Here is a 27,955-nt window from a genome sequence, read left to right as displayed (position 1 = left end):
TACAACTCTAGTGTTTTAGATAGCAAAAATGTCTAGAAGCTCCATACACAGGACATAGAGTCTCAAATGACGTAATCAGAATATCAGTAAGTAAAATAATTATGTAAGACTCATTATTAGAAAACACAACGACACCCTTATAATAAATAATAAAAAAACTCATCATTTTTCGAAATTTGACGAACCAAAAACACGAGTGTTAAAATCAAAGAAGACGAAATATTTAATTTGCATTCAAACAAAAAAACTTGGAGAAATGGAAATGTCAGAGGAAAATTGCCAAATAGAGTTTTTGAGCTCATAATGAAACCATTCGCACATCTAATTGAATCATCATTCAAAACCATTCCTCCAATTACAAAGAGAATCCAAAAAAAAAAAAACACGATAAAAAAAATCAGTGAAGATGACGGCGAAGTCAGATTAATTGCCAAATTAAGTTTTTAAGCTCAAAATGGAGAAACTCTCCATTCGCACATCTAATTAAATCATCATCCTCGCCGTTTCGAATTCAAAGAAAACACCAAATAAATCAGAAATACACTCTCAGCAACAGAACGAAATCAACACAAAACAAGATAGGAAAACCCTAAATTACAGAGATTAAAACCCTAGAAGACGGCTAAACTATTTCTGAGATGGAATGTGATACGGGAGGATAATATATGAAGGGAGAGTCCGGGTGAAAATACGCATCTACCCTTATCGGGCTCAATCGTAAGCCATGGGCTTTTGTTTTTTGGATCGATTAAATAAATAATGTTATTCCCTAAAAGGAAATGGGTTTTGGATTATATATCTGAAGGGCCTTGATCATTTTAATTTTGCAGTGATATTGACGTTGCAAAGTGGTGATACCTTCTTGTTCGTGAGGTTAAGATTGGATAGAGGTACAAAGACGATATTATAGAGAGGTACGAAGAGAATCACATCTGTTTTTACTTGTTCCAAGAGGTTTTTATAAGAAACACAAAGCATCACATTCACGAGATGGATAAACATTTTTTTTTACAGACACTAATTGATACAAAAGCTTTACAAAAGAGAAGAGAAAAGAAGAAGAACACAATACTCCCTAACATCGTTTTCTCGATCGCATAATAATAACATCATCTTCTTCAATCCTAACCCTCCTCTCTCTTTCTCATGCGAATCAGATTAGTAGATTACCAGCAAGAAACAAGCTCTCTGTTACCAATCATCATCGAGGCTAGCCCGGTGAAAACACATGACGGTGCATATGAATATAAAGAAGGATGTGAATTCTATGAGCATTGCACCGGTCTCAATCATCTGCGCGTGCCTTAAGATGATTGGAATCGCAAGGCTCCCCACGGTTGATGCTCCTGTCAAGAACTTAGCTGCATCTATCCACCTGCGTTTTAAGAACAAGCAATTTTCGGAAAACTGATGTTTTGTAGATTTTGAAACTAACAAGCCAAGCCCAGAGTAACTAACCCTCCACCATCTCGACTAGTTAGGAATTGAGTAGAGCCTCCTCCAAAGAACAAACAAGGCATAGGCACTACCACGTACATGAGTGCCGATAGCATTGGCCACCAATTACCATATATTGCACATGCCTGACCACCAAAAACAAAAACTTACCGCTATATTATTTCTCAGACGACTAGAATCTGTGTTATCCAGTAAGAAAGATATCATCACAAGGGTATGATAAACTTGTCAAATTTGTAAAATCTGATGAGCCTTTGCTTTTTTTTATAATAGAATTGCAAACGAAAAATTAGACCTATATAAATATGAGTTCAGGAGGGAAGATGCTTGGGTTTGGAAAAAAATTTCAGAGAGTCTAAGTCATTAGCAAGTTAGACACTGAGTTCACACCAGCAATGGCTAGCTTTTCTCGGTTATCTTCCTATAGCTACTATATGCATCTAAATAGGGTTGAATTTCCAGCTTAGCAGTTACTAACGTCTAGGTGGTGTGACAAGTAAGCGCATAAGTAAACAAACAAAATTGCTAATGTGAGAAGAATGATCTAAGCCTAGGCATACAGAAATTAAGCTAATTAGTTATGATATTGAGCAAGCACAGTTTACAGAATCAGGTTTAAAGAGTTTTAAGATGACACTGATATATTTAACCGTACCAGGATCTGAAGGAGGATACTAGATGAAAACATGAAGGCAAGCCCAGCAAGTCTGCACATCAAGAAACAAAATGTAAAAATCTCTGTAAAGGTCACGAAATTTCAGCACAAATGTAACAAGAGAGTAATATACGAAGAGCTTCAAGAGTTATACTTACACTGTACCAAAACAGCAATTTGAGCATTCCAGAAGAAGTCAGCATCGGGATTCGGGACATACCAAAAAAAACAACAAATAGCAAAACAATCAGTGAGTTGGAATATTTCAAAACGCAGAAACCCTAGCACACAAAATCAAAAAATCATGAATCTTTAACAACCCGCAATCTGGGTAAATCAAGGCTCAAAACCCATGAGCAAACACTAATAAGAACGTTTTCGATTTCCATATACAAACGTACTGAAGATACGAGCACGAAGCAAGAAGAAATGGACAAGGGGGAAATCCTCTCGAATCTGATTCGATTCCGCTAGGAAAATCAATAAAATAGAAAGAGAGCTGATTACCTTCAATAGTCATCGCCATGACGGCGACGGGAAATGTTCTGATTAACGGAGATCGACTCTTGACCGATCGCCGGTGACTGTAAAGAGGATTTCGTTGTTAACCAGTGAGAGAGAGAAGGGAGGAAATGGAATCGGCGATTGGGAGCAAAATCGAAACACCGTGTCAAAGTCGTCACTTACCCAAAAGTATAACCGGCCCAAATTGGTTTTCTTCCATCCGTTTGGTTTCCCGGTTTATTTTGGTTTGTAATTGGGTTTTTCAAGCTGTCGATTATTTTTAATGAAACTACAGTATAGATTTATGGTAGGCGACTAGGCGTAGCGTAACACCATACCGGCGTCGCTACAACTTTGATTCTAGCAGAGAAAACCCTAAAGATTCAAGCATGAGTATATCTCGTTACTCCATGCATATAAGAGGCGTGCCACTGGAGGCAAGCAGCAACAATGGCAGAAGAAGCGAAAGTATTGTCCAACAACAAGACTAGGTTGTAACTTGTAACCCAAATTTTAGCAATATCCATTTCAACTGTTGGTTTTGTTTCCTACACTATATAAGGTGTTATTTAACAAGTTTATTTGTTTTTGCGGTAGATAAGTCTGTTTGGATAAATCGGGAATATAACTAGCTAGCATAGTCCAATAGTTGACCAAAAACAAAATAGCATAGTGACTCCAATTATTACACAATGAAGTGACAAGTAGTTGCAACCACTAGTTGAGACAAAGTGATCGATCGCTAAACCAAGAAGCAGGAACGCGAAAGCAAGTGGACGCCGACACCATCCTAATCATTTGACGCCACTTGTGAAGCTTCTCTGTTCATCGCCCACTTTTCTTTGCACGCGAGAGTAATTTTGATATTCTGTGGATTTAAGCTTCTCTGTTCATTACAAGAACTTTAATTTTAGTCCGTTAAAAAGAAATAAATTATGGGCATAGAAAGGTCGAGCCGCAAATTGTAGGTAAAATTATTTGCACAAGTCAAAATATTAACATTTATCATTGTTAAATGTTTGTTATCATAAGTTTTTTATATCATATTGTTTCGAATTCTTCTACCATTAGATAGGAAAAACCACAAACTTTGCTGTTTAACATTAAAATAATATTCGCTGCATTTTTATTAAATGACTGAGTTTCTGCCCCCTTTTTCGTCGACTATTTTCTGCCCTTTCTTAATTTCAAAAATATTACTACTATTTCCTATTTTGTCTGTTTTTGTTTTACATTGTCTGTTTTTTTTAAATAACACAATAAAAATAAAAAGATAAAAAAAATAATAAAGCCAGGAGAGCTAATCTGAGTCGTTGCCTCTGTCAGCTGGTTCGGACCGACGTCGTACCTTTCGCTTGTCTTGTCCCCGAACACACAGAGGCTACGCCGCCTCCGCCTCCGGTCCGTCCAATTCACGGCCAAGCGAACGACTTCGCCGCTTGGGCTTGGGCTTGGCTTGTGAGAGGTATAATAAATCCCTAAGTTGCTACTTACTGATCAACGCTTTCTGTTTTCGGAGGAGCGAGGCGGAGATCAGCATCTCTTATATGTCTACTCGCTGTTATCATCATTCCTCCTTTTCTTCTTCTTTAGCCGCTCGATTTCCTCTCTAGCGGCTGCTTGCTTTCATCGCTGCACAGACAAGTTCCTCCTCTTTCAGTCTCTGCGGTAAGTTTTTGTTAAACCCTAATTATCGCATTCATCTCTTGTGTTTTTGACTCTCGATTGCGGGATGCATTCTTCTGCGTTATTCGGCTCTTTTGGTTTCGTTCCTATGGTCTATCCTCTTTTCGCTCATTTCTACTTTGGTTTAAAGCTTGGATTTTTCGTGTCTCTTTAGTGAATCTTCTCCGATTGTGTGATCTTAGGGTTTTCGAATTGAATGTGATAAGGTTGGATTGATATTGTGAAAGATCAATTCTTTAGCTTCTTGGGAGCTTTATTTTTATGTCAATGGTGAAAGATTTAATTTTTCTTCTTGTTATTGTTTCCTTGAAGGTGGATCAGCTTTTCGACTCAAGAAATGGTTGGGCTTGGAGATAATGCTGAGAGAGAGAGGTCACCAGTAGTAGAGAATGGTTTTTCCAATGGATCTCGATCTTCTCCTACCACAGATGTTTTGTCTCCATCACGAAAGGCCACTCAAGGGAATGATACGCTTTCTTATGCCAATATTCTTCGGGCAAGAAACAAGTTTGCTGATGCGCTTGCTCTCTATGAGACTATGCTCGAGAAAGATAGCAAGAATGTTGAAGCTCACATTGGCAAAGGGATATGCTTGCAGACGCAAAACAAAGGGAATTTAGCTTTCGATTGTTTTTCCGAAGCAATCAGGTTGGATCCGCATAATGCTTGTGCACTCACGCACTGTGGTATACTTCATAAAGAAGAAGGGCGCCTCGTAGAAGCTGCGGAGGTGTGACATTACCTTCCCCTCTACCTGTGCTGATTAGTTTGTTAACTCGATGATACGCGATAGATAGCGTTTTCTAGCAGGCCAATTTCTAACTTACAATCGTCATACTTTGCACAGTCCTACCAGAAAGCACTGATGGCAGATGCATCATACAAGCCAGCAGCAGAGTGTTTAGCTATTGTTCTGACCGACCTTGGAACTAGCCTGAAGCTGGCTGGGAATACTCAGGAGGGAATTCAAAAGTATTACGAAGCCCTTAAGATTGACCCGCACTATGCTGTATTCTTTCTGATCCTCTAAATTTTTCGCTCGTTTTATGTGGTTTGCCCTGGTACCATTTAACTGATCCTCTAATTCATAACATTAAAATTTCATTATGCAGCCTGCGTATTACAACTTAGGTGTTGTGTACTCCGAAATGATGCAATATGACAGTGCCTTGAGCTGCTACGAGAAGGCTGCACTTGAGAGGCCTATGTATGCCGAAGCATATTGTAATATGGGTGTCATCTATAAGAACCGTGGTGACTTGGAGATGGCAATCACTTGTTATGAGAGGTAACATATCTGTTATTTCATTGCTAAGTTTTGATTGGTGTCTTGCTGCTTGCTTTGTTGAAGGAACAAGTGTGGCACTGATTTTTTTTCTTCTTCTACCATTAGATGTCTAGCTGTATCTCCAAATTTTGAGATTGCGAAGAATAATATGGCAATAGCTCTGACAGATTTGGGAACAAAGGTAAAAATCCTTAACTTTTATCATAATTTTGGTAACGCCAGTAAAACTTTTCATAAGGGGTGCTTTCTGGAAAATTCGTTTAGTTTAGCTGGCTTTTTATTTATGTCACGGCATTGGCATTGGAATATGTTTCTATTCTTTACTAGTGAAGATTTCCACCATAGAATTTTGTTTTGCAGTTCACAGTTTTTTAATCCTTCTTTTGTCCATTGTGAGTACATCTGAGTTGACAATAATATTTCAGGTTAAACTTGAAGGCGATGTGAGCCAAGGAGTGGCATATTACAAGAAGGCTCTCTATTATAACTGGCACTATGCAGATGCTATGTATAATCTTGGGGTGGCTTATGGTGAAATGCTGAAGTTTGACATGGTATTTAATTTGTGATTTATTCATTTCTATTAGTCAGTAATTGTGTGCTTGTTTTTGCATGTTTATCCTTTCTTCGCCTCAAGACTTGCATGATATAATTATCTGTTGTCTTTGTCTCTACCTATATTTGCATCCTTCTCTCCATGTTCTTGTTATCAATACAATACTCATGTGCAGGCAATTGTCTTCTATGAGCTTGCTTTCCATTTCAATCCACATTGTGCTGAGGCTTGCAACAATTTGGGAGTACTTTACAAAGACCGTGACAACCTTGATAAAGCTGTGGAGTGTTATCAGGTATTATTTATGCGTATATGTGCAGCGTTTCATGATTATTTCATTGTCTTCTATGTGGCTAATAATACTCCCAACCTTTGTAGATGGCTCTATCAATCAAACCAAATTTTGCACAGTCGCTGAATAACCTTGGTGTCGTCTACACGGTCCAGGTTTGATATAGATTCAGGATGGCTCATCATTTTTCTTAATAGATTCTTCAGAGTCGAGAATGCTAATTCCTTTGATATTATAGGGAAAAATGGATGCTGCTGCCAGCATGATCGAGAAGGCCATCCTTGCAAATCCCACTTATGCAGAAGCTTTTAACAACTTAGGTTTGATTTCTCTCTTCTGTTCTCTACAAGCTTCCTTACGCGAGACCAGTGCTGGATAAACTATATTCCTATAGAGTTTTAGATTTACTTTTTTTTTTTTCCTACTTTCCTGGTGCTAAGTGTCGTTTATTTCATGAATGCGATTCAAATGTAGGTGTTCTTTATAGAGATGCTGGAAATATAACTATGGCTATTGATGCTTATGAGGAATGCCTTAAGATAGATCCAGATTCTCGCAATGCTGGCCAGGTAAATGCCTTTGCTATCTGCACTTTAACGTGCTCTTCTTGATATGACGATGAAAGATATACGCGTTTAAAACCTACCTTTCTGTTATGTAGAACCGATTGCTTGCCATGAACTACATAAATGAAGGACTCGATGACAAACTATTTGAGGCTCACAGGTTAACACAGACATTTATTAGTTTGGATTTGTTTTATGTTGCTTTTATGAGACTTGCAATAAGTAACTCTTATGAACACAGAGACTGGGGCTGGCGCTTCACAAGATTACACCCACAATACACTTCATGGGACAATCTGAAAGATCCAGAGCGACCTATCACCATCGGATATATCTCCCCAGATTTCTTCACTCATTCAGTATCTTATTTCATTGAAGCGCCCCTCACGCATCATGATTACACAAAGTATAAAGTGGTGGTCTATTCAGCGGTAGTTAAGGTATGATTTTTTCTTGAAAACATTCTCCTTATAGAAATTCATTTTCCGTCAAAGCAATTCATTTCCTTTCTTGTTTCCTTTTTGACCAATCCTTGCTCTCTCATGGCTTGCAGGCAGATGCAAAAACATATAGGTTTAGGGATAAAGTGTTGAAGAAAGGTGGAGTTTGGAAAGATGTATACGGGATAGATGAGAAAAAGATTGCAAGTATGGTTAGAGAAGACAAAATCGACATTTTGGTAGAACTCACTGGTCATACGGCGAACAACAAGTTGGGAACAATGGCCTGCAGACCAGCACCTATTCAGGTGAGAGGATAGATATAAAACTTTTTTTTTTTTGACTTTCCATTTCAAGTTTACTTTAGCTGGTTAAAATATCAGGTTACTTGGATCGGCTATCCAAATACAACGGGCTTGCCCACTGTTGATTACAGAATTACGGATTCGTTGGCTGATCCACCAGATACCAAACAGAAGTACGTTCTGGTTCATAACATAATGATTTTCTTGGGTATCGGAGTGATCCAAATGGAATCCTTGATATATATAGTTTTGTGTGTGTGTATCTGATTGCAGACAGGTCGAGGAGCTGGTTAGGCTTCCGGATTGTTTTCTTTGTTATACACCTTCCCCAGAGGCTGGTCCTGTTTGTCCCACACCCGCACTTTCCAATGGCTTTGTTACATTTGGTAGTTTCAACAATCTCGCAAAGGTTAGATATACTTTTCCTTGGATCATACACACTAACTAATCTCCCATGGTATCTCTTTTTAATGGTTTGACGGGTTTTTCTCTGCTTTTCTTCAATCAGATCACTCCTAAGGTGCTGCAAGTGTGGGCTAGGATACTGTGTGCAGTTCCCAATTCTCGTCTGGTCGTAAAATGCAAACCTTTCTGCTGCGATAGCATTAGGCAAAGGTTTCTCACGACGCTGGAGCAGCTTGGGTTAGAATCAAAGCGTGTTGATCTCTTGCCGCTGATTCTTTTCAACCATGACCATATGCAAGCTTATTCCTTAATGGATATAAGGTAAGATTTGACGCATTCTGCTACCGAAAAAGCGCTGAGACTAATAGATTTACATTTCATGCAGTTTGGACACATTCCCTTATGCTGGAACTACCACTACCTGTGAATCTCTCTACATGGGAGTTCCATGTGTTACTATGGCTGGTTCAGTACATGCTCATAACGTTGGTGTCAGTCTTCTCAGTAAAGTTGGTAAGCTCTTGGGTAAAGTGTGGTTTCTTTGACAAAATTGGTTATTTCTCGGGGACGTCTTTTGGCTTATGCAACCGTTTCCCTTGATTCAGGTTTAGGACACCTGGTTGCTAAAAATGAGGATGAGTATGTGCAGTTATCTGTTGATCTAGCTTCTGATGTCACTGCTCTTTCAAAACTGAGAATGAGTCTCCGGGATCTAATGGCTGGATCCCCTGTTTGTAACGGTCCTTCCTTTGCTGTTGCTCTTGAATCCGCATACCGGAATATGTGGAAAAACTACTGCAAAGGTGAAGTGCCGTCTTCAAGGCGAATGGAAATGCTGCAAAAAGAGGTTCAAGAAGATCCCTTAATATCAAAAGACTTGGGTCCATCAAGACTCAACGTTACTGGAGAAGCCACTCCTTCTCTCAAGGCCAATGGTTCTGCTCCTGTACCTTCATCTTTACAATAGCTGCTTCTGAACCGTAGAATTTAAAAAGTAATTTAGGGGCCATTTTGTATAAAGACTAGTTGGTTTGATCTATGAAAATTGTGTCATACTGTTATTTGCTAGTAATCATCTCATCTTTTATTTTTTATCAAACATTATATATTTATATTGTAGAATTAGCTTTTCCCAAAAAAAACGACATCTCCCCCTTACCATTTAAAGTGTACTACCAAATTCGAAAAACCTACATATTCTTTTTTTTTTTTTGTATATATCATGGAAGACTTAACACTACTAATTTACTAATTTATTTAGTTAAATCGACGGGCTTTTGACTTGCATTATTGTTTACTTATTATGTTGCCAACTCCATAATTAATTAGTGTGGAGAGAGTAAAAAGCAAGCAACTACTCTTCAATTCCCACTTCTTCTGCTCCATTGATTCCACCAAAACCCCTACGATTCCTATAAAAACCCAAAGCATCAAACTTTCCTTCACCACCAAAGCATCAAACTTTCTTTGATTTCCCCTTTTAAACCAACAAAAAAAGAGTAAAGTCTCAAGAACAAATCAAGAGAGATGAAGAACGAATCTACCATCATTGATGTCCCTGCAGAATCCAGCTCAGCCATGAAAGGCAAAGCTCCTCTAATTGGTGTGTCTAGAGACCACGCTACTACTGGGTCAGGTGGATACAAGAGAGGCATCTCAATCTTCGACTTCCTCCTACGTTTAGCTGCCATTATTGCAGCATCAGTGGCCGCTGCAACGATGTTTACAAGCGACGAGACCCTTCCCTTCTTTACACAGTTCTTACAGTTCCAAGCTGGCTACGACGATCTACCATCTTTCCAGTTACGACTTATCGATGTTTGATCAATTATACTGTTTTCCTTGTGAAACAAGTCACCTAATTAGGTCATGGTGTTATTTCAGGTTCTTCGTGATTGCCATGTCCATGATTGTAGGTTATCTCGTCCTATCTCTTCCTATCTCCGTTGTCACCATCGTTCGCCCTCTCGCCGCCGCCCCAAGACTCCTCTTACTTGTTCTTGACACTGTACATACTCAAATCTCTTCAATATTATTCAGTTTATAATCTTACTCAAGTTGTAACTGTTTTTTTTTTTCAAAATTCAAATGCATTTTTAGATTATCATAATATGTATATATATTGTGTTTTTGGGGACAGGCGGTTCTGGCGTTTAACACGGCGGCAGGATCATCGGCGGCAGCGATAGTGTATCTAGCACACAATGGAAACCAGAACACGAACTGGCTCCCTATTTGCCAACAGTTTGGTGACTTCTGTCAGAAAACCAGCGGAGCTGTCGTCTCTTCCTTTATCACGGTCGTCTTCTTCACCATCCTCGTTGTCCTCTCTGGTGTCGCTCTCAAGAGGCCTTAAATCCAAAACTCCTTAGTGGTTATGTGTGTTCATTATTGTCATGTCATGTCATGTGTGTAATTACTCATCCTGCCTTGTGTACGTTGTTGTATTGTGATTGTAGCTTTGTGGAAAAAAAGAAACGAAATGATTTTCCTCAAATTTCATCTTCTTCAATCTTACATATTGTATTTAGAAAATGTCTCCTATGCATAATTTTGCTTGCCTGTCGTCGTCGTCGCCTTTTTATTTTAATATCCCGAAATTCCGAGAAACGATAATGCTACAGAGAGTAGCAGAGAAGGACCTTACGTGGCATTATTTTAGTGGACGTTCACGAAGCTCTGTTTGAGAATATGTTCTGCCTCCGTTTTGGTATAAGGATGGATAAAGAGCCTTCCTGGTGCCACGTCACCTCCTTCTCTTCTTCTTCTTCTTCTTCACTAATGATTCATTTTCTCGTCAATCTTCTCCATTTTCTCACCAACCGAAGTCGTGGAAAAAAAAATTTCCCGCTGTTTTTTGTTAAAGTTTCATGTAGATGGCAGTTAAACTACAGCGACCTGGTCTCGTATCATCAAGGTAACACAAACGTACATCAGTTTCCCTTTCTCATCTTACTGTGAAATTTAGTGGAAAAAATTTTGGGATTTTTCCCTCCGACCATCTTCATTAGTGTTCGCTAGTAATTACCTTTCGAGATTGCTCATGTTGACGATCCTGCTCGTACCCTTCTCACTGATGGTTTTAGGAAAGCTTAGATTTTTTGTAAAATTTGCTACTTGACTAAAGTTGTAGAAGTGACGAGGAGCAAGTAGGAGTCGAACAATTAGTTTAATTTTATACCTTTTGCTAATGGTATATATGTCTTTTGCCGGATTGCGTCAAGATTTTACTTTGATAGAGGATATCGTTTGATTCAATTTTCCTTGAAAAGTTAAGCTCTTGTTGCCATTACTAAGAAGCTGATGAATGGATAGGATTTCGATGGCCTTCTCAAGGAATCTGATTGTTCCCAATAGGCTTTTCTTTTGCTTATTGCTTATTGCTTAATCAGTATTCTCGCCTATGTAGCTCTTCAAAACCATGTCAGCCGCAAATGTCCATTGTAACTTTTGTGTCCTGCAAAAAGGCTGTTCAATTGGATTGTTTATCAAATTGCTGGAGCAATCCTAGGAGCCAATTGTTTGTAAGATATGGTTTTCTCGAAAGGAGCAAAAATTGTCTTAATAGGCAATCGTTTAACAAGAAGAGATCACGGAGGCTGGTGCAGCCTTTTCTCCTTGCATCTGCTGAAGATGGAGTGGCTGTTAATGGCAGTCCCCAGTCAAGATCTAGCATGAGGGCCAAATTCACTGGATCATTACCAGACGGAAACAACTGTAATGGACTCACCCAGTCTCTCCACGATGCTGCAAGAATTCTTGAATTTGCAGTAAAAGAGAAGATTACTCCGTCCAGATTTTCATGGTTTTCAGCTACCTGGCTGGGTGCTGATAGAAATGCATGGGTGAAGACTCTTTCGTATCAGGTCTGTGCCTTTTACTTGCACTATCCCCTTTCACCTCAAACCGATGTTGGTGTTTACATTTGTTTAAATCCTCGTTCCACTTGCAAATGGAGTGCATCTTGTCAATGTTTTGTCTTCAATTTACTCAATTCATCTTACATTCATGATTCACAGGCTTCTCTGTACTCCTTACTACAAGCGGTAAATGAGATTTCATCCAGAGGAAATAACAGAGACGAGGATGTTAATGTCTTTGTTCAAAGGAGGTATTTGACATGAACCCAAGTGTTAATATGTTTTTTGCTTCCTATAAATTATCTCAGCTACTTCTTTCTCAAAGATTTTGTTTTTTATTTTTTTGTTTTTTCAACTTTCGCTGGTAGATAGTAATACTGAAATAGTTGAGTTATCAATACAACGGCTAAGTTCGCTCTCTTAGTCAGACCATCTCCTCCAGCTAAGCTATTCCTCATGAATCTCAACATGGCTATGTTAACTAGTGGATACAAACTTTTAAGCCTTTGCAGGACAATTAACGTTAAATTTGTGTGATATTCCTGCTTGTGTTGCTTTGTTGTATTTATTTCCCGCTTGCTCATCAATGTTGGAAATATTTCTGGAACTCGTCGTTGCTACATAACACTTAACCTCTGATTTCTTCGGCATTATACAGCTTATCACGCCAAGCTGCTCCCCTTGAGAGTATGATGCGGGATAACCTATCTTCCAAACATCCTGAAGTCTATGAATGGTTTTGGTCTGAGCATATTCCTTCTGTAGTGACATCTTTTGTGAATTATCTTGAGGGGGATCAACGATTTCTTGCTGCCACTTCTGTGTATGTTTTCTCGTTCAAATCTCCTTCTTTTTGGTTAAATTTGCTCCGATCTCGCCTCTTATTCGTAAGTACTGTGCAACACTAGTTTGACTGTGGAGTTTTGATGAAGTGACGACACTTTATGCTTCATTCCAGCTATGAAAAAGGAATGTCCTCAGCTGCAAGAAATGAGATTGAGGTGTCACTTCTCATGCTTGTGCTCAATTGCATTGCAGCAATCACGAAACTTGGCCCAGCAAAATTTTCCTGCCCGCCCTTCTTTTCTTCGATTCCAGATACAGCTGGAAGATTGATGGAAAAAGTTGTAGACTTCGTTCCAATCCCTCAAGTCTATCATTCAGTCAAAAGCATTGGCCTACAAAGAGAATTCCTTACTCATTTTGGTCCTCGCGCAGCAGTGGGCAGAGTAAAAGGTGACTTTGCTACAGATGAAGTTGTTTTCTGGGTCGATCTTGTACAGAAACAACTGCAGCGGGCTATAGATCGGGAGAAAATATGGTCAAGGTTAACAACATCCGAAAGTATAGAGGTAAACCACCTAAGCAGCTTTTTGTAGGCTTTCTTTGTAGTTGCGATATGAGTTCTTTGTAATTTTTAAATATCAGGAACGTTATGGATTGACTATAGATTACTCTCCTTGTTAGTGCCATTTGAAACATGAGAAAGTGGCACAAACAGTTTATAGGGGAAACCGCAAAAGGATATAAGAAAACGCTTTTAGAAAGAAAAAAAAAGATATTGGAAGATTTTAGTCAGTGATTCGAGTTTTAATGAGGGGTAAGATTTATGGCATTATACTTCTGGACTTAATTGGGACCTGTCCGTGCCTTGCAGGTTTTGGAGAGGGATTTAGCAATTTTTGGATTCTTCATTGCCTTAGGCAGGAGCACGCAGTCTTATTTAGCTGCAAATGGTTTTGATTCTCTGGAGAATCCTTTGAACGACCTTGTTAGGTAACTGTCACTGTTTCACTCTCTTTCCATTCCCACTAAATTTTGTAAGTGTGTGTTTCCTTATCACACTCTTGGCTCTTACTCGTGAACTACTTTTTAATTCAGGCATCTAATTGGGGGCAGCGTCCTGTACTATCCTCAACTTTCAGCCATCAGTTCGTACCAACTGTATGTAGAGGTAGGCATAAATCAATTCATTGGCCGAAACTCTCTCTCCAACCATTTTGATGTTTTATCATGTAAATTATTTTATTGTGCAGGTTGTTTGTGAAGAACTAGAATGGATTCCTTTCTATCCAAACAATACTGGCGCACAGCCCCAAAAAAAATCGCATGGGAGCAAACCAGAAGGGGCACCGAATTACGAAGTTATTCCCCAAGTGCTGGATGTTTGCTCGTATTGGCTACAGAGCTTTATTAAACATAGTAAATGGCCAGAGAATCCTTCTAATGTCAAGGCAGCAAAATTCTTATCCAAGGGGTATTGACATATTGTCTACTCACTAATTAAACCATATTTAGCTATCGTGTTAACTTTATTTCTTAATGTTTAGGTACAAGAGTGTGATTCGGTGCAAGGATGAACTGGCGATGTCAAAGTAAGATAACGAAAACCCCCTCTCTCTGATTTATACACTCATGCATGCATTTGGAAAATTACTCCACTGCCTGATTTGTATATTGTACTAATACTTGAGAATGTATAATAGTAGTACCTGCGAGAAAAAAATACTTAAAGCATATGTCTTGGATAAACTTTTCATTTGTCACATTCATGCCTATCAGTTTCTATCAATTCAGCAGAACATCTGCATTTGGATAACTTTCGATGCAGGATGGAAGTAACAAAAACCAGTTTTTTTACAGGGATACGTCGTCAGCTGTTAGAGAGTCGGACTCATTTGACAAGGTTGGTATGAATTGGTTTATTGGGAAGGACCGCTATACTCCGTATACTAGTTGGATCTGATTCCTTTTAGAATCGAATACAATATATATACTAACAGTACATAGTCCCCAGGCCCTAGAAAGTGTAGATGAAGCCCTCGTGAGACTGGAAAGCCTGCTACAGGAGTTGTATGTATCAAACTCATCGTCTGGAAAGGAACAGATAAAAGCCGCTTGCTCTGACCTAGAGAAAATTCGGAAGCTTAAAAAAGAGGCTGAATTTTTGGAGGCAACTTTCAGAGCCAAAACAGCTTCCTTGCAACAGGTTTTTATATTTCATTGTCAACTTTGTTTTACTATAATATATCTGAATGCTAAGGTTGCTAGGTGGACCAAAGCAAACCAATTGTATTCTTCTTACGCGGTGTAGCATCAGTCACAAAATTGCTAAGTGCATGATGTGTTTTAAATTTGTGTGGGAAACTAATACCTCATATGGTTGACTCAGGGAGGTGACGAAAATGATTCCCGGGAATCGTACGAGGTAAAACAAAGGTATTTTAAAGGGAAAGACACAAAGAATGCAATTAGTTCTGAAGATCAAGGCAAAAGGTATGCCACATATTGCTTAGTATTATTCCTCTTCACGTCTATTTTGTTATTTTGAACTACATAAGTGTGACTACTCTTTTTCCCATTCTTGTAAAAATGACGTATTTGTTGTTTGCCTCTGCAGTAGTATGAGCCGTGGATTCTGGGGATTTTTTGTACGGCCTCCAAAGAGTAAGCCTGATCCTGAGTTATCGGTAAGCTCCAATTTTTTATCTTATCTCAAGTATTCTGCCAACAGGATTGAAATCTTCTGAAGACTCTTCTGCATAGTAGTCTGTGTTTGTTCAGTCAGTTACTCAGGAATATATTGCGCATATGCAGGGAGATGAAAATAATGGGGAGTCCATAGGAAACTTACTTAGCATGGACTCGGAGACAAATGAGATCAGTCGATTTGAAATTCTAAGGAACGAACTGATAGAACTAGAAATGCGGGTCAAAAGAAGCACTGATCAGTCAGTGGATGAAGAGGTTAGTAATTAGTTGCTGCTGAGATGTCTTAACTGTAAAATGCTGTTTCAGTAATGAATTATTTGTTTTAAGTTGAATAAAATATAGATAAGCAAAACGGAAAATGGAGTGATACGTTGACCATTCCGTGAGTTTCAGTTGGATAAATTGATGGTTATAAGAGGAGTGATACGTTGACCATTCCGGGAATCCTACTCACGCAAACCAATGTCTTAGAAACTCTTAAGTCAAAGCCTATTCCTTTGTTGTGCTCTCAACTCTATTGCTTTCATTAAACTCCTCAACTTGGTAGAAGATGACCAATCAACTCTTTTTAGTAAACCGAAATGCTGGGTCTTGCGTCTATGTATCACCAGTAAAAGCTTCAAAGTGTTTGTTCGTATTCTGCAGGAAAGAATCTCTGAGGATGATCATCAATCAAGCAGTAGAACAAAAGGCGTTCAGTTGATTCAGATTCCAAAGAAGGAAAGCATGATGGAGAGAACTCTTCAGAAGCTAAGAGAAACCACCACGGTATCAATATCTCCTCCAAAGACTAAAGCTACATGGCATGCTTCTGTGTCCTTTGTTAAAATTTTTCCTTATTACAGGACGTGTGGCAAGGTACTCAGCTTCTTGCCATTGATTCAGCAGCTGCTGTGAAGCTACTTCGGAGGTCTCTGATCGGTGATGAATTAACAGGAAAAGAAAAGAAAGCTTTGCGCAGAACCATGACTGACTTGGCATCAGTTGTTCCCATCGGTATTCTAATGCTTCTTCCAGTAAGTCAAAAATAACCTTACATAGAAGTTTTATTGTTCACCTTTTTTTGTTATTCTGATCATCTTAAATAATTTGTCTATATTACACCTACCTACGTTTTTAGTTTGCTTTGTACAAACCTGTGGAGCTAATCTCTGCAGTGTTAACCTTTCTCATTCACAGCTCTATCCTTTAGTATGGAACTAATGTAATGAGTAAACTATTCTGAACAGGTTACAGCGGTTGGTCACGCAGCCATGCTGGCTGCGATTCAGAGATATGTGCCAGGCCTGGTACGTACACCTTCTCTGTATATATAGATCCATCAGAATGCAAAACCGTCTCTTTGAATCATTTTGATGATATCGTCTTCATTCAGATTCCTTCCACATACGGGTCAGAAAGGTTGAACCTATTGAGACAGCTTGAGAAAGTCAAGGAACTGCAAACAAATGAAACTGAGCCCGAAGAAGGAATCGAGGATATAGTATATGACTAGAAAGGAGTCGATAAATACTTGTACCTCTTTTCGTTTTGTTCGATAATTCATTGCCAATAGCTGCGCATAGAGAATCTCATTCCATGTGTCAGGCACACCGGGTAAGCACCAGTGACTGCAATCTTGAGGTGCATCTTCAGGAGTTCCCGGCTCTCGATAACGCGATGGATGAGCATCTTTTCTGAACTCGGTCAGATATGTAATGTTCAAAAACTTAACCTTACTATGTTCATATCTCATTTCTTGTATTACTTGAGAGATATAATTGTTGTGGATAGGGTCAGGTTCCATCTTCTTCATATCAATCTCTGGCTCTGTATCTGCATCACACAAACCACCCAAGTTCCATGTCCCATTCCTGCAACACCCAAAAAGCCTAATTAACCCCAGATTCTATAGACTCTTGTCTGATTCGCTGATTGTTGTGAAACAGACCTATAATGCACAGGAGAAAAGCTTCTGAAGAAGACATGACTACTCTCAGAATCTAGTCTCTCTAAAACCCATGACTTCCATGTCTTTAAAGACTTCCTAAATCCCTCCATTACTCCCATTGTCTTGTTCAATTTTCCTCCCTCCTGAAAATAGCAACCCCTGCAACAACAACAACAACAACAACAAAAGCTGGTAAGAGTACTCATCAATCACCTTTTGTCTTGTTTCCAGAACGTTGAATTCAACATGAAGACTTTACGCGTTAAAGGTTTTGTCTTCGTTCCACCAATGTCCTGTATTGAAGACCAGAACATCGGACCCGGTCCATTTTTTTGACTGCCAGTTAAACTCATCGACTCGAACAGTCATTTTGACATCTTCCGGTGAGTTCTCAGGTGGCCGAGCAACCACGACCAGAAACGGGGTTCTATGATATTCGACGGTTAGGTTGTGTTGCGGAAACCGCATCGAAAGGAAACCTTTATGCTTGCTTATAGGGTTTCCATTTACTTCATATATCTCAGATGTATTAGACACTGCTTGTGAAAGCATACACAAGAGAGATTCCCATTGGTTTCTTCCGATGGAATCTCCGATGAACACAATCCTTCCGTTTCGACTTCTCTCTAGAAAATCACTTGCGTTGAATCTACAATTGTTTCACACCGAATAAACCAAGTCACCTTAGTTAACGAACAAAGTAAAAAAAAAAAAAAAAATTGAACTTCATTGGCGCGAGAATCACAACTAAAGGTTTAAACTTTAAAGGTAATACCTTTAAGCCATAATCAATTCAAAATCAAAGTGGGGAATTTTTTTAATCAAACATGGGTTCTTAGAAGCACTGACTCAACGGATCAATGAATAGCTTGTAACTCTAAACTCTAAATGTTTTGTTTCAATCGAGACCAATACCTTAAGATCCAAGCAAAATTACATAAGAGTGTGAATAAGTATATATATACCGTGGAAGATCGCAGCCGTGTGGTTGCCATCGCCATTTTCGAAAACCAGAATCTTTTCTTCCATTATTCAGACAACGAAAACCAGGATCCAGAAACCGACACTCTTCTCCATACGAGGTTTCGTCCACGTCACGGCGTCCTCTACGAACCCATCTTCCGTATGAATAGTCGCATACGTCGACGTTTCTTCGTTCATTCGTTAGGCTTTTCGATGTAAGAGATAAAAATCCGAAACAAAGATGAGGCTCGAAGCCGGCAAGATCGACGACGATGACGGAGAATATTAGAAAACTAATGAGAAGAGAGATTCCTACGAATATGTGTTTCTTGATCTTAAAGGTTAAGAAGAACGGAGATGAAGATAGAGAGAAAATCTGCTTCAGAGAATTTGATTCTTGATGATGATCCATGTCGGCATAAATTTTGATTCTGTCTCTCTCTGTATAGAAGAGACGTGAAAATTGTGAATATGCGACCTTCTTTTGCTAGAGAAAAGTATTAATAAAAATATATATGTTCCGGCAGGCAATAAATTCGTAATTAATTTTTAATAAATTCACTATCAATTCATCCATGTGACAGACACAAATATTAATAGATGCATCCCACAAAAATCAATTAACGTATAATAATTAAAGAAGTTTCCTCCCATGTTCGCTTCTACATCTTTTAGATCGATACAACTGTCTAATCACCAAAAAATCCTAAGAAAATATGAAAGTACGTTACACCAAAAAAAAAAACATGAAAGTACATTTAAAAAAGAACAAAAAAAAATATGAAAGTACTGTTATTATATAATGAAATCAGATTATATGGAGCACAATTTATCACTCTACTAAATAAATTACATCAATCGCTAAACTTCTTTAATTAGCTCCATTCGATTGATTAGAAAGCCGTAGCTTTGCAATTGACCTAAATTTCACCCCACAATAACTCCATCTAAACACGACCTAACACAAACCACCGGTTAAACACAGTCAGAATGGAGATCGAAAATGAGAATAATCAATTCAAAGTAAAAAATTCAAAACACCTTGTTGATTTCAATTTCATAAAACTCTACTATTTGGGTCCAAAAAGGAAAATCATATGGCTTTGACTTTTAAAGCCCAACACGTAGAAAGAGAGAGAGAACACACTTCTTTGATCTAATGGGGATGAGAACTCTTGAAGAGAGGAGAAGAGAATAGAATCACGAACTAGAGAATAAAGAATACTTAAGTCCCAAATGTTTTATTTGCATTCATATTTGCAACTGCGTTACCATGTTATAATATTCTAATCATAGCTAGAAAAACTTAAACGCAAAGAAACAATTGGGACCTAAACTCATTTTGTCAAATATATATCTTGTAAGAACTATTCAGATATTCCTTCTTTGAAATGCAACCAAAAAAACACTAGAAAATGAAAAGAAGAATAAAATGGTCCCTAGGTTTGCTTTGGACCAGATAGAAAAGGCAATGTAAATTGTAACACAACATACATTTTGCACACATGCTATGCTCTCTTCTTTAAAATCATTTGCTAGGCCCACACTTTTTCTTCTTGTAATCTCATCCCATGAATCTCAACACTTCCCCATTCATTGTTCGTCATCATTATATATTATACATGCACATATATACACGTTACATGTGTGTATATATGTCTGGCTAACCAACTAGCTTCATTGAATTTATCTCAGATTCTCAGGCATCAAATAGTAAACAGTAAAAACTTATTAACATAGTTTGTAGTATTGTTTGTTGCTCTAGGCCTCAATTTTTGAGAGAACAAAAACTCTCCTCTTATTTCTTTTTGAAATTAGTTAAATATAGTAAATACATAATGAAGTTATACTGATATTAATCATTTTTGGGGTAATTTCTCTATGACAATTGAGCCAAGTATGGGCTCATAATCTAAAGTCAAAATCTAAAAAGCTGTCACTTCTTTTTAATATCATCAACCTCGTCCATCTCCTACTTGCTCCATTGCTTCCCCAGCAAATGAGATGCTCTGTTTCACAAAAGCAACACACAATTCTATTATTATTATTATCACTATTTTTTTTTGTAACAAGGGTACTACTATCACTATCTTCTTTATAAAAATGTAAGAGAATATTGATACAAAATATTTTTAAAATTTGATATTATTTTTCAATTTTTATCAGCTATTTAAATCAAATATATGTAACAGCATTCAGTTCAAAGTAATTTTAGAAATGTTTACCTAAACTCTGATATAGTTGGATATACTACCTAGTTAATGCGATAAAACTACAAGTTATCATTTACATAAATCTATCACCACGTTCTGAAGAACAATAATTTGGTCAATTTTGGTGTCTAAGTAACAAAAAGGTTATATACATTGAAACGGGTATAAGCAATAGAATTTGACTTTCACAAAAACATGACGGTGCCAAACATATAAGGATAGTAAAGCTAAGATAGATGGTTGAGGTATATACATATATATATATATAAATAAACTTAAAAAGAAAAATCAAGTAGGCTACAAAAGAAAGAAAGAAAATATCATGCTAGGCTACAATTTACAAGTTATCAACAATTTGGCCATGTGCGTTTACAGCCACAGTGTTGTATTATTCTCCCTGATTCCTTCTTTATATTATTTATTAAACAAAATCTCACTCAGGTCTATTTTAAAATACTAATTTCACCTGTCTCGTCTCGAGAAACAGCCACGGCATCTGTTTAATACTTTAATCAATTCGATTTATATCATAATCAACCAGATAGTACGTACTAACGTAAGCAAATCGAATATGACAGAAATGTAAAATTGTTTACCATGGGATTAGGAGTTGAGTAATAGTAAATGTGTTGGCCGTTATAGCCATCGGGACACGGTGGTGGCTCGACGACATCACCGTGACATTCGAGGTTAACGCCGAATAGCCTCACCGTCCTTGAGCTCCCTGCAACTACCGTTGGTGACTCAGCGACGGCGCCTACAATTTTCCACCGTTACGACACGTGCGCGTCTTTTAGTTATAAATTTTTAAGAAATTGAAGTAAAAGGAAGAAATAAAGAGCACGTTAGTCTAAGTAGATTGGACGGTTTTCTTCACGCGCGTGTAACGGATTGGATACACAACTTGGCGAAGATTATTGAAATTGTCGGATTTTTTTCTTTTGTCCAGAATTAAAAAGACATATAACGAAAAAACAAAGACATATGAGGACTCAGGTTGTTATTATATATACATACACACGCAACTGAAATAATTGTCGTATATATTTAGATGGAAAAAACAACCCATTTGAAGTTTAGTCCCGGCCGGTAACGTGTATAAGAAAAATGTCATAAAAAAAGAACACATTTATAAGAATTAAGAAAATAAAGATGAATGTCTTATAGTGTTTTCACTTATTAATAAATGATTTCAAATGTAAAAAAAAATTCCTTATTATTCATTTATTATTCTTAACAAATGAAACATTATATATGACCAAGTTATGAAACATGTATCTTCATGGGGAAAAAACATTATCTAAACCATCTGAAAAAAACACATTATCTAAAACAAACATTATTTTATAAAAAAACAGAACGAGTATAATAAATCTGACATAAAGATTTTTTTTTTAACTATCTGACATAAAGATAAGAAAGGAAAAAAAATAGAGAAAGGAAAAAAAGAGTTTTTACCATAGTGCGAATACTCATGGTGAATGTTAGGGTAAGTAGTTGACGCGTGTACTTGATGATAAGGTGTGGTCAAGCCGCTCCAATACGCCGTCGTATTAACTCGAGCCTCTTGAGACACGGCGGAGACGGCGGAGGAGGAAGAAGCCTCACCGCGTCTACGCCATCCGATGAAGAGCCTATGGAGATCAAAACGGTGCCGTTGAAAGAAAACGACGTCGCCTGCGTCGAGGTGCTTGTCTTTAACATACCTGCTCCATCCTTTGGTCAACACGTAGCTTTGACTACTGTTCCAATAAGAGTATCTGAATTTCCAACACTTGCCTGACTCGTCCTCGAAGCTAAGAAGCATCCCTTTCTCCGTCGTCTCCGCTGCCACATCATCTCCGCCGCCGCCATTGTTGAGAGGAAAGTACTTCTCGGCGTGTTGTTTTGGTATGACTAAGCGGTTTAGCTTCCCGACGTCGCTTGGTGTGAGTGATTTCTCGAATAAAGACTCTCTTTGTGCGACGGCGTCGTTTTGGTGGTGGTGCAACGAGAGAGTGTTGTGGTGGATGATGTCTCTTGAGTAATAGTTGACTGACATTTTTTTTTGGTTTTCTTGGAGTGAGAGAGAGATGGAGAGAGTAGAGAGGATTTGCAGAGGTTTGGTGGTGAAAGAGAGATGGGTAATGGTACTAATATAGTATTATACGAAGGAGAGAGAGAGAGGGAGGGAGTGAAAAATTGTGAAAATGGTTAAATTGATGTGAAAACTGTGGGAACTATTTGATGTAAATGAAGAGGAGGAGGACACGACATCGATAATACTTTTAAGGTTTTGCGTGATGATATTTCTTTTCAATCATTATTTTTATTTTTCTATTTTTTCCTTCTTTTTCTTTTTCCTTCTTTTTCTTTTTCCTTGTTGTTGCAGTCCATGACTCCATGTATATCAAGTAAACATTTCTATAGTTTTTGTTTTTGACAAAAACAAACAAAATTTCTAAAGTTTTGAATTTGTTTTTTTCTTTGTTCTCGCTTTGAAGAAATCTTGTCCTTAAACGGCATTGGATCCAAGGAGGTTCTATCGTTATTTATAGTGTAAGAATATAATGGTTTTATAGTGTTAGTGTGTGTGGTTTTTGTCGTAATATCAGTATTTTTCATAATAAATGGATGCGTTCATGAGCTTATATGGTTAAATATAAAGTCCGTGTGAAAAATATAAGAGTGAACTATAAATACATAAATATATCCAAAACATTTATCCAAGATTGGTGATTACGTTTGTTTTTTGAAGGACTGAAAATCACGGAACTTTAAATACTTTTTTTTGTTAAAGTCTATAAATACATAAATATGAAGTATTTTTTTAAAAACGATCTAAATACAAATCTTCTTTGAGAAACCATGAGTCAAAGAACTTCTGAATATTTAAAAAAGCCTGTTGCATTATTAATTACAAGATCTTATCGACTCTCAAGTTCTCAAAGCAGATAAACCTTACCTATCAAGCAGCCATAAATGTGTGGCTTGCGTGAGCCAGACGATCCTTTCTCACGTGGAATGCAATTCTGCTAATTATCGACTCACCATTGGTTCTAATTAGGAATTAAACTCCCATAAATGGTTGTTATGTAACCTCGTGCGTGAGAGAGAGGCTACAGCCTATAGATCATTTACTTTTTAATTATATGCATTTTCAGCTCCGAAATATGGTAGTTTGTTTAGCCGAGAACCTCACAAGTCACAACGGCCAGCTTATTTTGAAGTAGCGTTAAAATATTTGGAAGCCAAAAGACAACAAATTTCTTCCAGGCATTTGGTTAAAATTTCTTTGTCAAGGGTAAAATAAATAAATCATATGTGAGTTATACTTTTTTATTTTGCAAAGCAATTAATATTTATTTAAAAGATAAGGTTTTTTCTTCGTAAAAGCCAGTTTTGTTATCAATTTCATTAAAAAAAAAATCAGAAACAATCACTTGAATTTGAAAATTATATATTTAAGATTTTTTCATAGAGCCGATATAATCACATGATAATTTGATGTAACGCCAATTGATTATGCGTTCATCAACTTAAGTATACAGGTACCTTAAAACTGTAGAAAATGGTTTATACAAATGAGAATATAAGACAGAAAAACAAAAGACTTGCAATCCAGAAAGTAATGATGCAAACATAAAACATCAAACTATGAAAAAAAATATTTAGATTTTTTTAAAAAATTGTTACGGCTCTGTAAACGTAAAAGATAATATTTTGATAATTAAGTTTAGTTCTAATCAGATTAATAAATAACAATCACTTTCAATTTCAAATATAAGAAAACATAGTATTTATTAAATGAATATATATCATCAACATTAGAAAACAGAAAACAAATAAACAGAATGCAATGAAGAAAGAAATAGGGGGCGGGCGAGGAAAGGGTAGTGGGACCCAGAAAGGTGACGAAAAGATGATAATGGAAGACTATGATCTAACGGCAGAGAAGTGAAGAGGTACATATTAAGTAAAAGTAAGAAGGTACAGAGGATACTTACCCCTGACGCAAGTGAGAAGCTCAAGTTGTGGAGCATGTGCTTTGCCTTTCCGACACACCATCGCATGCATCTTCACTTCTACTTCATACCATGCCTTTTGTTCCTCTCTCTCTCTCTTGCTCTTTTTTTTCTAATCATTTTATAATCGAGTAAAATAAAGACTTTATAAGACTATTTGTGAAATCGACTTGACTTTGTCACTCTGTTTCTCTCTATTTTATCTAAATATAAAACTTTTATTTATTTTTGGAATTGAAATATATAAAAATTTACATTATGGAGGAACAATTAGGGGTGAGCAAGAAAACCCACAATTGCATTTTAAAATAATTATTAATCCCAACGAAAATCATAGTAGTATGGAAAATTTATCTTTTATGTTGGTCTCGTTTGTCGCTAAATGAGAGTAAAACGTCTAGTTATAGATTTTGCTTTCGATATCTAAGATGCTTGAGCAGATGTTGCTTTCTTCTTTGACGAATGGGTAAATTACCCCTGCCTGCTGTTACCATCCTATTTCGTGAACTTAATAAATAGTTTCCTGAAAATAAACATATATAAAACTTATCAAGTCTATTGAAAAAAAAAAAAACAATAGGACGTGCAAATGCTTACGTACGTGGTCCTCTTCTATTTTATTTGACAAATTTTTCCAAGTGTCGTTTTATTTAATTCTTATCATTTTTTAATTATAGGATCATGAAATATCTATCACGTGCTCTCAGGACACTATCATTTGTGCTTAATTACACGTTTCTAACTTTTTCTTACTTTCCTCGCAAAATAATACTAATGATATTTGTTTTTTTAGCAATAATTTCATCTAAAACACATTTCTCTAAACATAGATAACTTAACTAGTTAAGAGCATGTTATGTAGGTTCTAAGTTTCTAATTCATGTTTTAGAAGTTTTAGTTGAGGTCGAGTCTTGCGACGGTTATGACTGAAAATAATAATAATACTCATATAAAAAATAGCGGTAAAAAGATAGATTGGGCTTCTAATATAATTACAATAAGAATAAAAAACGAAGATTTGATCAGATTTGTTGCATCGGACTTTTACTAGGTATTAGTGTATTCGTGTTTCATCCTCTCCTCAGACTTAGTCCATGTCGTTTGATTATATAAGATCCGCATAGATGTCTTTTTTTTTAACATTTTTTTTTCATGAAATGTATACGCATAACAAACATGAGAAATATACGTAATACTCTTTTTAATGCTATTTAGCAACATATATGCAAATTATATTTACATATATATAATTATAGTCATTAGTCAATATTATATATATATATATATGTTGGGAAATGAACTGTTTTTGCAGTTGGTAGGAATAAACATTTGCTAAAGAATAGAAGTATATATTTTTCTCTAAATACTCTCCTGGTTAGTAATCTCGATCTTCCGTTCACAACCAAAACTATGAAAGCCGTTAATTAGTAGACAAGATAAAAAGCATAGTTTTAGTTAGACAATCAGTATATTTTTTGCATGGTGTTTAGAACTAATTAACTCTATCACTTTTGACATCAATTTTTTTTGGTGTTCGATCTTTCATTTACCCAAACAATGTTAGCTGAGACAGAAAAGATTTGTGGAGCATTTCTTTGGAATGGTAATCAGAACCAGTGAGCAAAGCTTAAGGTTTCTTTGGAGGAGGTATGTATTCCAAGAGTGAAGGAAGATTAGGGATTCAGTGTTTCGGGTCTTTGCTATGAATCTGATTTGGAAGTTGTTTACACTGTCAGGGCTCACTTTGGATTGATTGGAATTGGAAACACTTGATGAAGAGTGGTTCTTTCCGGGATGCTAAGGACACATCAATAGGTTACTAAATATAAAGTAAATTATAAAATGAAATGAAAGTTTGTAACGTCGATTCTATGGTCGGATAGTTAGAGTTCCGATAGACGGTTAAATGATCATACAGTGATTTTGATATTCGACAACTTGGAATCAAAAGGCTGGCTAAGATTTTCGATGCAACGACTTCTTCTTCTTGGCGTATTAGAAGATGTCAGTCAACCTCAGCTTCAGTCATTGGTTTCCCTAATCTGTTTTTTTTTTTTTTTTTTTTTTTTAAGGACGACAAAACTGACCTTAATTATTTTCCAGGTCGATTTAGATGCATCTTTTGGCTTGTACGTCTACAATTCGACCCCATTCATATCTATTAAACTAACTCTTCAATTAACTAGTAGTCATTTTTTCGAATTAAATATTTTGTTTAAGTCAAACTAGATTGATTGTTTACTATTGAAGTACTGATTAATAAATATAGCACATGACGGGGGGCATATCCTTTTCCATGATAATAGAGGTTGTTGGTCGCTAGCTAGCTTGCTTCCATACTTCGTCTTTTAGTTTTAGCTTGTAATTATATTTTATTCTATTTTATTATCTAAAAGAAAACCAGGTGTAACCGATTTTTTTTTTATTCCTTCTACATTACTTATCATGATCAAAAGAAAAATCATAACAAATTGAAAGAATGAGAATACAATTACTTCTAATGTTTTTTAGAGGCCCCTATCTAATTTATGTTTACCTACGACAATAAGAAACGTTGGAAATAAAATTATGATGATAAAGTACTCATATGTATTTTTTTGTGGAATTATTTCATATTGATATATGTATGTTCACGAGTAAAGACTAAAGACAAACCATTCATAAGCGGATTTGAGACAAGAATCATAAGAGAAACATTTATAAAATGATTCGTACTTCCTAGTCGTATACAGAAAAAAATTCATCTTATTTTATAAAGTATTTCGACTAACAATTTCTTATCAGAAGCAATTACTCAATGAGACACAGAAAATAGTTACTGAAATCTTACTTCGTATTATTAGTTTGGACATTAGTTAATCATAAAACGTAAAAAAAACATCTTATCGTGATTATCATTCTCGTAATCAAATGATCAAACTATAGAGAATTAACAGAATACATGATTCTTTTAATATTTATATAGAATTCAAAAAAACACGATAATCCTTTGTAAATTACAGTCAAATCTTTTTTAGATAAATGTAACTTTTTTTTAGATAAATGTAGCTAGTCATTGAATTTTTTAATAAATATAAATTATGGTATCATTTTAACTATTTAAATAAAAATGAAAGAATTTCGATTGGAAGTAAAATTCAAAGGACGCGAAAATTGTTTGTAAATTACAATCACATGTTATTGAATTATATATCATGAGTTGATACATATTACATGACATGGAGTCATGGACATAATAACGAAGAATAATAGAATTGAATGATCTCTTTAGCAGAAAGGAAAGGGACGAGAGGAATCTGCCATGTAATTCGTGAAGGGTTCTTAAAATGATAAATCTG

At 36.6% G+C, this 27,955-nt stretch overlaps 6 protein-coding genes and 2 non-coding genes across 9 annotated transcripts; 3 read left to right on the top strand and 5 right to left on the bottom strand.

The window, feature by feature from the left end:
• Window positions 1–255: 255 nt before the first annotated feature.
• LOC112089036 lies at window positions 256–348 on the bottom strand. Its single transcript, XR_002900848.1, has one exon. It is a non-coding gene; the product is annotated as a small nucleolar RNA Z266 (small nucleolar RNA).
• Window positions 349–408: 60 nt separating this feature from the next.
• LOC112089037 lies at window positions 409–505 on the bottom strand. The gene has a single exon (XR_002900849.1). It is a non-coding gene; the product is annotated as a small nucleolar RNA Z266 (small nucleolar RNA).
• A 390-nt stretch (window positions 506–895) lies between these two features.
• LOC18023263 (vacuolar protein sorting-associated protein 55 homolog) lies at window positions 896–2,802 on the bottom strand. 2 transcript variants are annotated; one of them, XM_006407375.2, is made up of 4 exons: window positions 2,272–2,610; window positions 2,114–2,165; window positions 1,459–1,583; window positions 896–1,375 (listed from the first exon to the last, which is right to left on the bottom strand). In XM_006407375.2, exons 2-4 carry the CDS (start codon window positions 2,144–2,146, stop codon window positions 1,192–1,194), a joined length of 342 nt encoding a protein of 113 aa, XP_006407438.1. In that variant the 5' UTR covers window positions 2,147–2,165; window positions 2,272–2,610; the 3' UTR covers window positions 896–1,191. The 2 variants fall into 2 exon arrangements, with proteins under 2 accessions (XP_006407438.1, XP_024015313.1); XM_024159545.1 differs by lacking the exon at window positions 2,272–2,610 and adding an exon at window positions 2,621–2,802 and having other exon boundaries at window positions 897–1,375.
• Window positions 2,803–3,885: 1,083 nt separating this feature from the next.
• LOC18023261 (probable UDP-N-acetylglucosamine--peptide N-acetylglucosaminyltransferase SPINDLY) lies at window positions 3,886–9,223 on the top strand. Its single transcript, XM_006407373.2, has 18 exons — window positions 3,886–4,285; window positions 4,616–5,033; window positions 5,151–5,312; window positions 5,416–5,591; window positions 5,697–5,772; window positions 6,017–6,145; window positions 6,323–6,442; window positions 6,526–6,594; window positions 6,678–6,759; window positions 6,914–7,008; window positions 7,101–7,165; window positions 7,247–7,445; window positions 7,559–7,753; window positions 7,829–7,923; window positions 8,024–8,159; window positions 8,259–8,476; window positions 8,541–8,668; window positions 8,761–9,223. Exons 2-18 carry the CDS (start codon window positions 4,641–4,643, stop codon window positions 9,120–9,122), a joined length of 2,700 nt encoding a protein of 899 aa, XP_006407436.1. The 5' UTR covers window positions 3,886–4,285; window positions 4,616–4,640; the 3' UTR covers window positions 9,123–9,223.
• Window positions 9,224–9,599: 376 nt separating this feature from the next.
• LOC18023260 (casparian strip membrane protein 2) lies at window positions 9,600–10,511 on the top strand. Its single transcript, XM_006407372.2, has 3 exons — window positions 9,600–9,957; window positions 10,040–10,163; window positions 10,296–10,511. Exons 1-3 carry the CDS (start codon window positions 9,683–9,685, stop codon window positions 10,509–10,511), a joined length of 615 nt encoding a protein of 204 aa, XP_006407435.1. The 5' UTR covers window positions 9,600–9,682.
• Window positions 10,512–10,908: 397 nt separating this feature from the next.
• On the top strand, window positions 10,909–17,309 carry LOC18023259. Its single transcript, XM_006407371.2, has 18 exons — window positions 10,909–11,072; window positions 11,565–12,021; window positions 12,175–12,266; window positions 12,674–12,838; window positions 12,974–13,367; window positions 13,673–13,791; window positions 13,897–13,969; window positions 14,052–14,272; window positions 14,346–14,390; window positions 14,659–14,701; window positions 14,813–15,004; window positions 15,188–15,291; window positions 15,416–15,485; window positions 15,613–15,762; window positions 16,153–16,275; window positions 16,353–16,523; window positions 16,737–16,796; window positions 16,883–17,309. Exons 1-18 carry the CDS (start codon window positions 11,032–11,034, stop codon window positions 17,000–17,002), a joined length of 2,640 nt encoding a protein of 879 aa, XP_006407434.1. The 5' UTR covers window positions 10,909–11,031; the 3' UTR covers window positions 17,003–17,309.
• On the bottom strand, window positions 16,568–18,870 carry LOC18023258 (protein trichome birefringence-like 8). The gene is made up of 5 exons (XM_006407370.2): window positions 18,403–18,870; window positions 17,697–18,086; window positions 17,438–17,596; window positions 17,027–17,360; window positions 16,568–16,915 (listed from the first exon to the last, which is right to left on the bottom strand). The coding sequence occupies exons 1-5, from the start codon at window positions 18,810–18,812 to the stop codon at window positions 16,901–16,903; spliced, it is 1,308 nt and encodes a 435-aa protein (XP_006407433.2). The 5' UTR covers window positions 18,813–18,870; the 3' UTR covers window positions 16,568–16,900.
• Window positions 18,871–20,185: 1,315 nt separating this feature from the next.
• On the bottom strand, window positions 20,186–22,818 carry LOC18023257 (B3 domain-containing protein At3g11580). Its single transcript, XM_024159987.1, has 3 exons — window positions 22,072–22,818; window positions 21,210–21,370; window positions 20,186–20,409 (listed from the first exon to the last, which is right to left on the bottom strand). The coding sequence occupies exons 1-3, from the start codon at window positions 22,652–22,654 to the stop codon at window positions 20,356–20,358; spliced, it is 798 nt and encodes a 265-aa protein (XP_024015755.1). The 5' UTR covers window positions 22,655–22,818; the 3' UTR covers window positions 20,186–20,355.
• Window positions 22,819–27,955: the final 5,137 nt, after the last annotated feature.

The sequence above is a fragment of the Eutrema salsugineum genome, unplaced genomic scaffold (assembly GCF_000478725.1).
Source record: "Eutrema salsugineum unplaced genomic scaffold, Eutsalg1_0 scaffold_13, whole genome shotgun sequence".
NCBI classification, from domain to species: domain Eukaryota; kingdom Viridiplantae; phylum Streptophyta; class Magnoliopsida; order Brassicales; family Brassicaceae; genus Eutrema; species Eutrema salsugineum.
The sequence above is the reverse complement of the archived record's forward strand: the minus strand, read 5'-3'. Positions and strand labels throughout refer to the sequence as shown.

What these genes read in the sequence shown, in the direction of transcription:
- LOC18023263 (XM_024159545.1), bottom strand. Translation starts at nt 2,146, where the DNA reads ATGTTTTCATCTAGTATCCTCCTTCAGATCCTG. An exon ending in GTATCCTCCTTCAGATCCTG is followed by an intron (nt 1,584 to 2,113) that starts GTACGGTTAAAT and finishes TTTGGTGGTCAG; the next exon opens with GCATGTGCAATATATGGTAA. An exon ending in ACTAGTCGAGATGGTGGAGG is followed by an intron (nt 1,376 to 1,458) that starts GTTAGTTACTCT and finishes CTTAAAACGCAG; the next exon opens with GTGGATAGATGCAGCTAAGT.
- LOC18023261 (XM_006407373.2), top strand. Translation starts at nt 4,641, where the DNA reads ATGGTTGGGCTTGGAGATAATGCTGAGAGAGAGAGGTCACCAGTAGTA. An exon ending in TGACAGATTTGGGAACAAAG is followed by an intron (nt 5,773 to 6,016) that starts GTAAAAATCCTT and finishes ATAATATTTCAG; the next exon opens with GTTAAACTTGAAGGCGATGT. An exon ending in CAGTCTTCTCAGTAAAGTTG is followed by an intron (nt 8,669 to 8,760) that starts GTAAGCTCTTGG and finishes CCCTTGATTCAG; the next exon opens with GTTTAGGACACCTGGTTGCT.
- LOC18023260 (XM_006407372.2), top strand. Translation starts at nt 9,683, where the DNA reads ATGAAGAACGAATCTACCATCATTGATGTCCCTGCAGAATCCAGCTCA. An exon ending in GACGATCTACCATCTTTCCA is followed by an intron (nt 9,958 to 10,039) that starts GTTACGACTTAT and finishes GTGTTATTTCAG; the next exon opens with GTTCTTCGTGATTGCCATGT. An exon ending in TCTTACTTGTTCTTGACACT is followed by an intron (nt 10,164 to 10,295) that starts GTACATACTCAA and finishes TTTTGGGGACAG; the next exon opens with GCGGTTCTGGCGTTTAACAC.
- LOC18023259 (XM_006407371.2), top strand. Translation starts at nt 11,032, where the DNA reads ATGGCAGTTAAACTACAGCGACCTGGTCTCGTATCATCAAG. An exon ending in CGTACCAACTGTATGTAGAG is followed by an intron (nt 13,970 to 14,051) that starts GTAGGCATAAAT and finishes TTTATTGTGCAG; the next exon opens with GTTGTTTGTGAAGAACTAGA. An exon ending in AGAGATATGTGCCAGGCCTG is followed by an intron (nt 16,797 to 16,882) that starts GTACGTACACCT and finishes GTCTTCATTCAG; the next exon opens with ATTCCTTCCACATACGGGTC.
- LOC18023258 (XM_006407370.2), bottom strand. Translation starts at nt 18,812, where the DNA reads ATGGATCATCATCAAGAATCAAATTCTCTGAAGCAGATTTTCTCTCTA. An exon ending in CACGGCTGCGATCTTCCACG is followed by an intron (nt 18,087 to 18,402) that starts GTATATATATAC and finishes AAACAATTGTAG; the next exon opens with ATTCAACGCAAGTGATTTTC. An exon ending in GAAGACAAAACCTTTAACGC is followed by an intron (nt 17,597 to 17,696) that starts GTAAAGTCTTCA and finishes TTGTTGTTGCAG; the next exon opens with GGGTTGCTATTTTCAGGAGG.
- LOC18023257 (XM_024159987.1), bottom strand. Translation starts at nt 22,654, where the DNA reads ATGTCAGTCAACTATTACTCAAGAGACATCATCCACCACAACACTCTC. An exon ending in CCATGAGTATTCGCACTATG is followed by an intron (nt 21,371 to 22,071) that starts GTAAAAACTCTT and finishes GGAAAATTGTAG; the next exon opens with GCGCCGTCGCTGAGTCACCA. An exon ending in ACTCAACTCCTAATCCCATG is followed by an intron (nt 20,410 to 21,209) that starts GTAAACAATTTT and finishes TTTGTGAAACAG; the next exon opens with AGCATCTCATTTGCTGGGGA.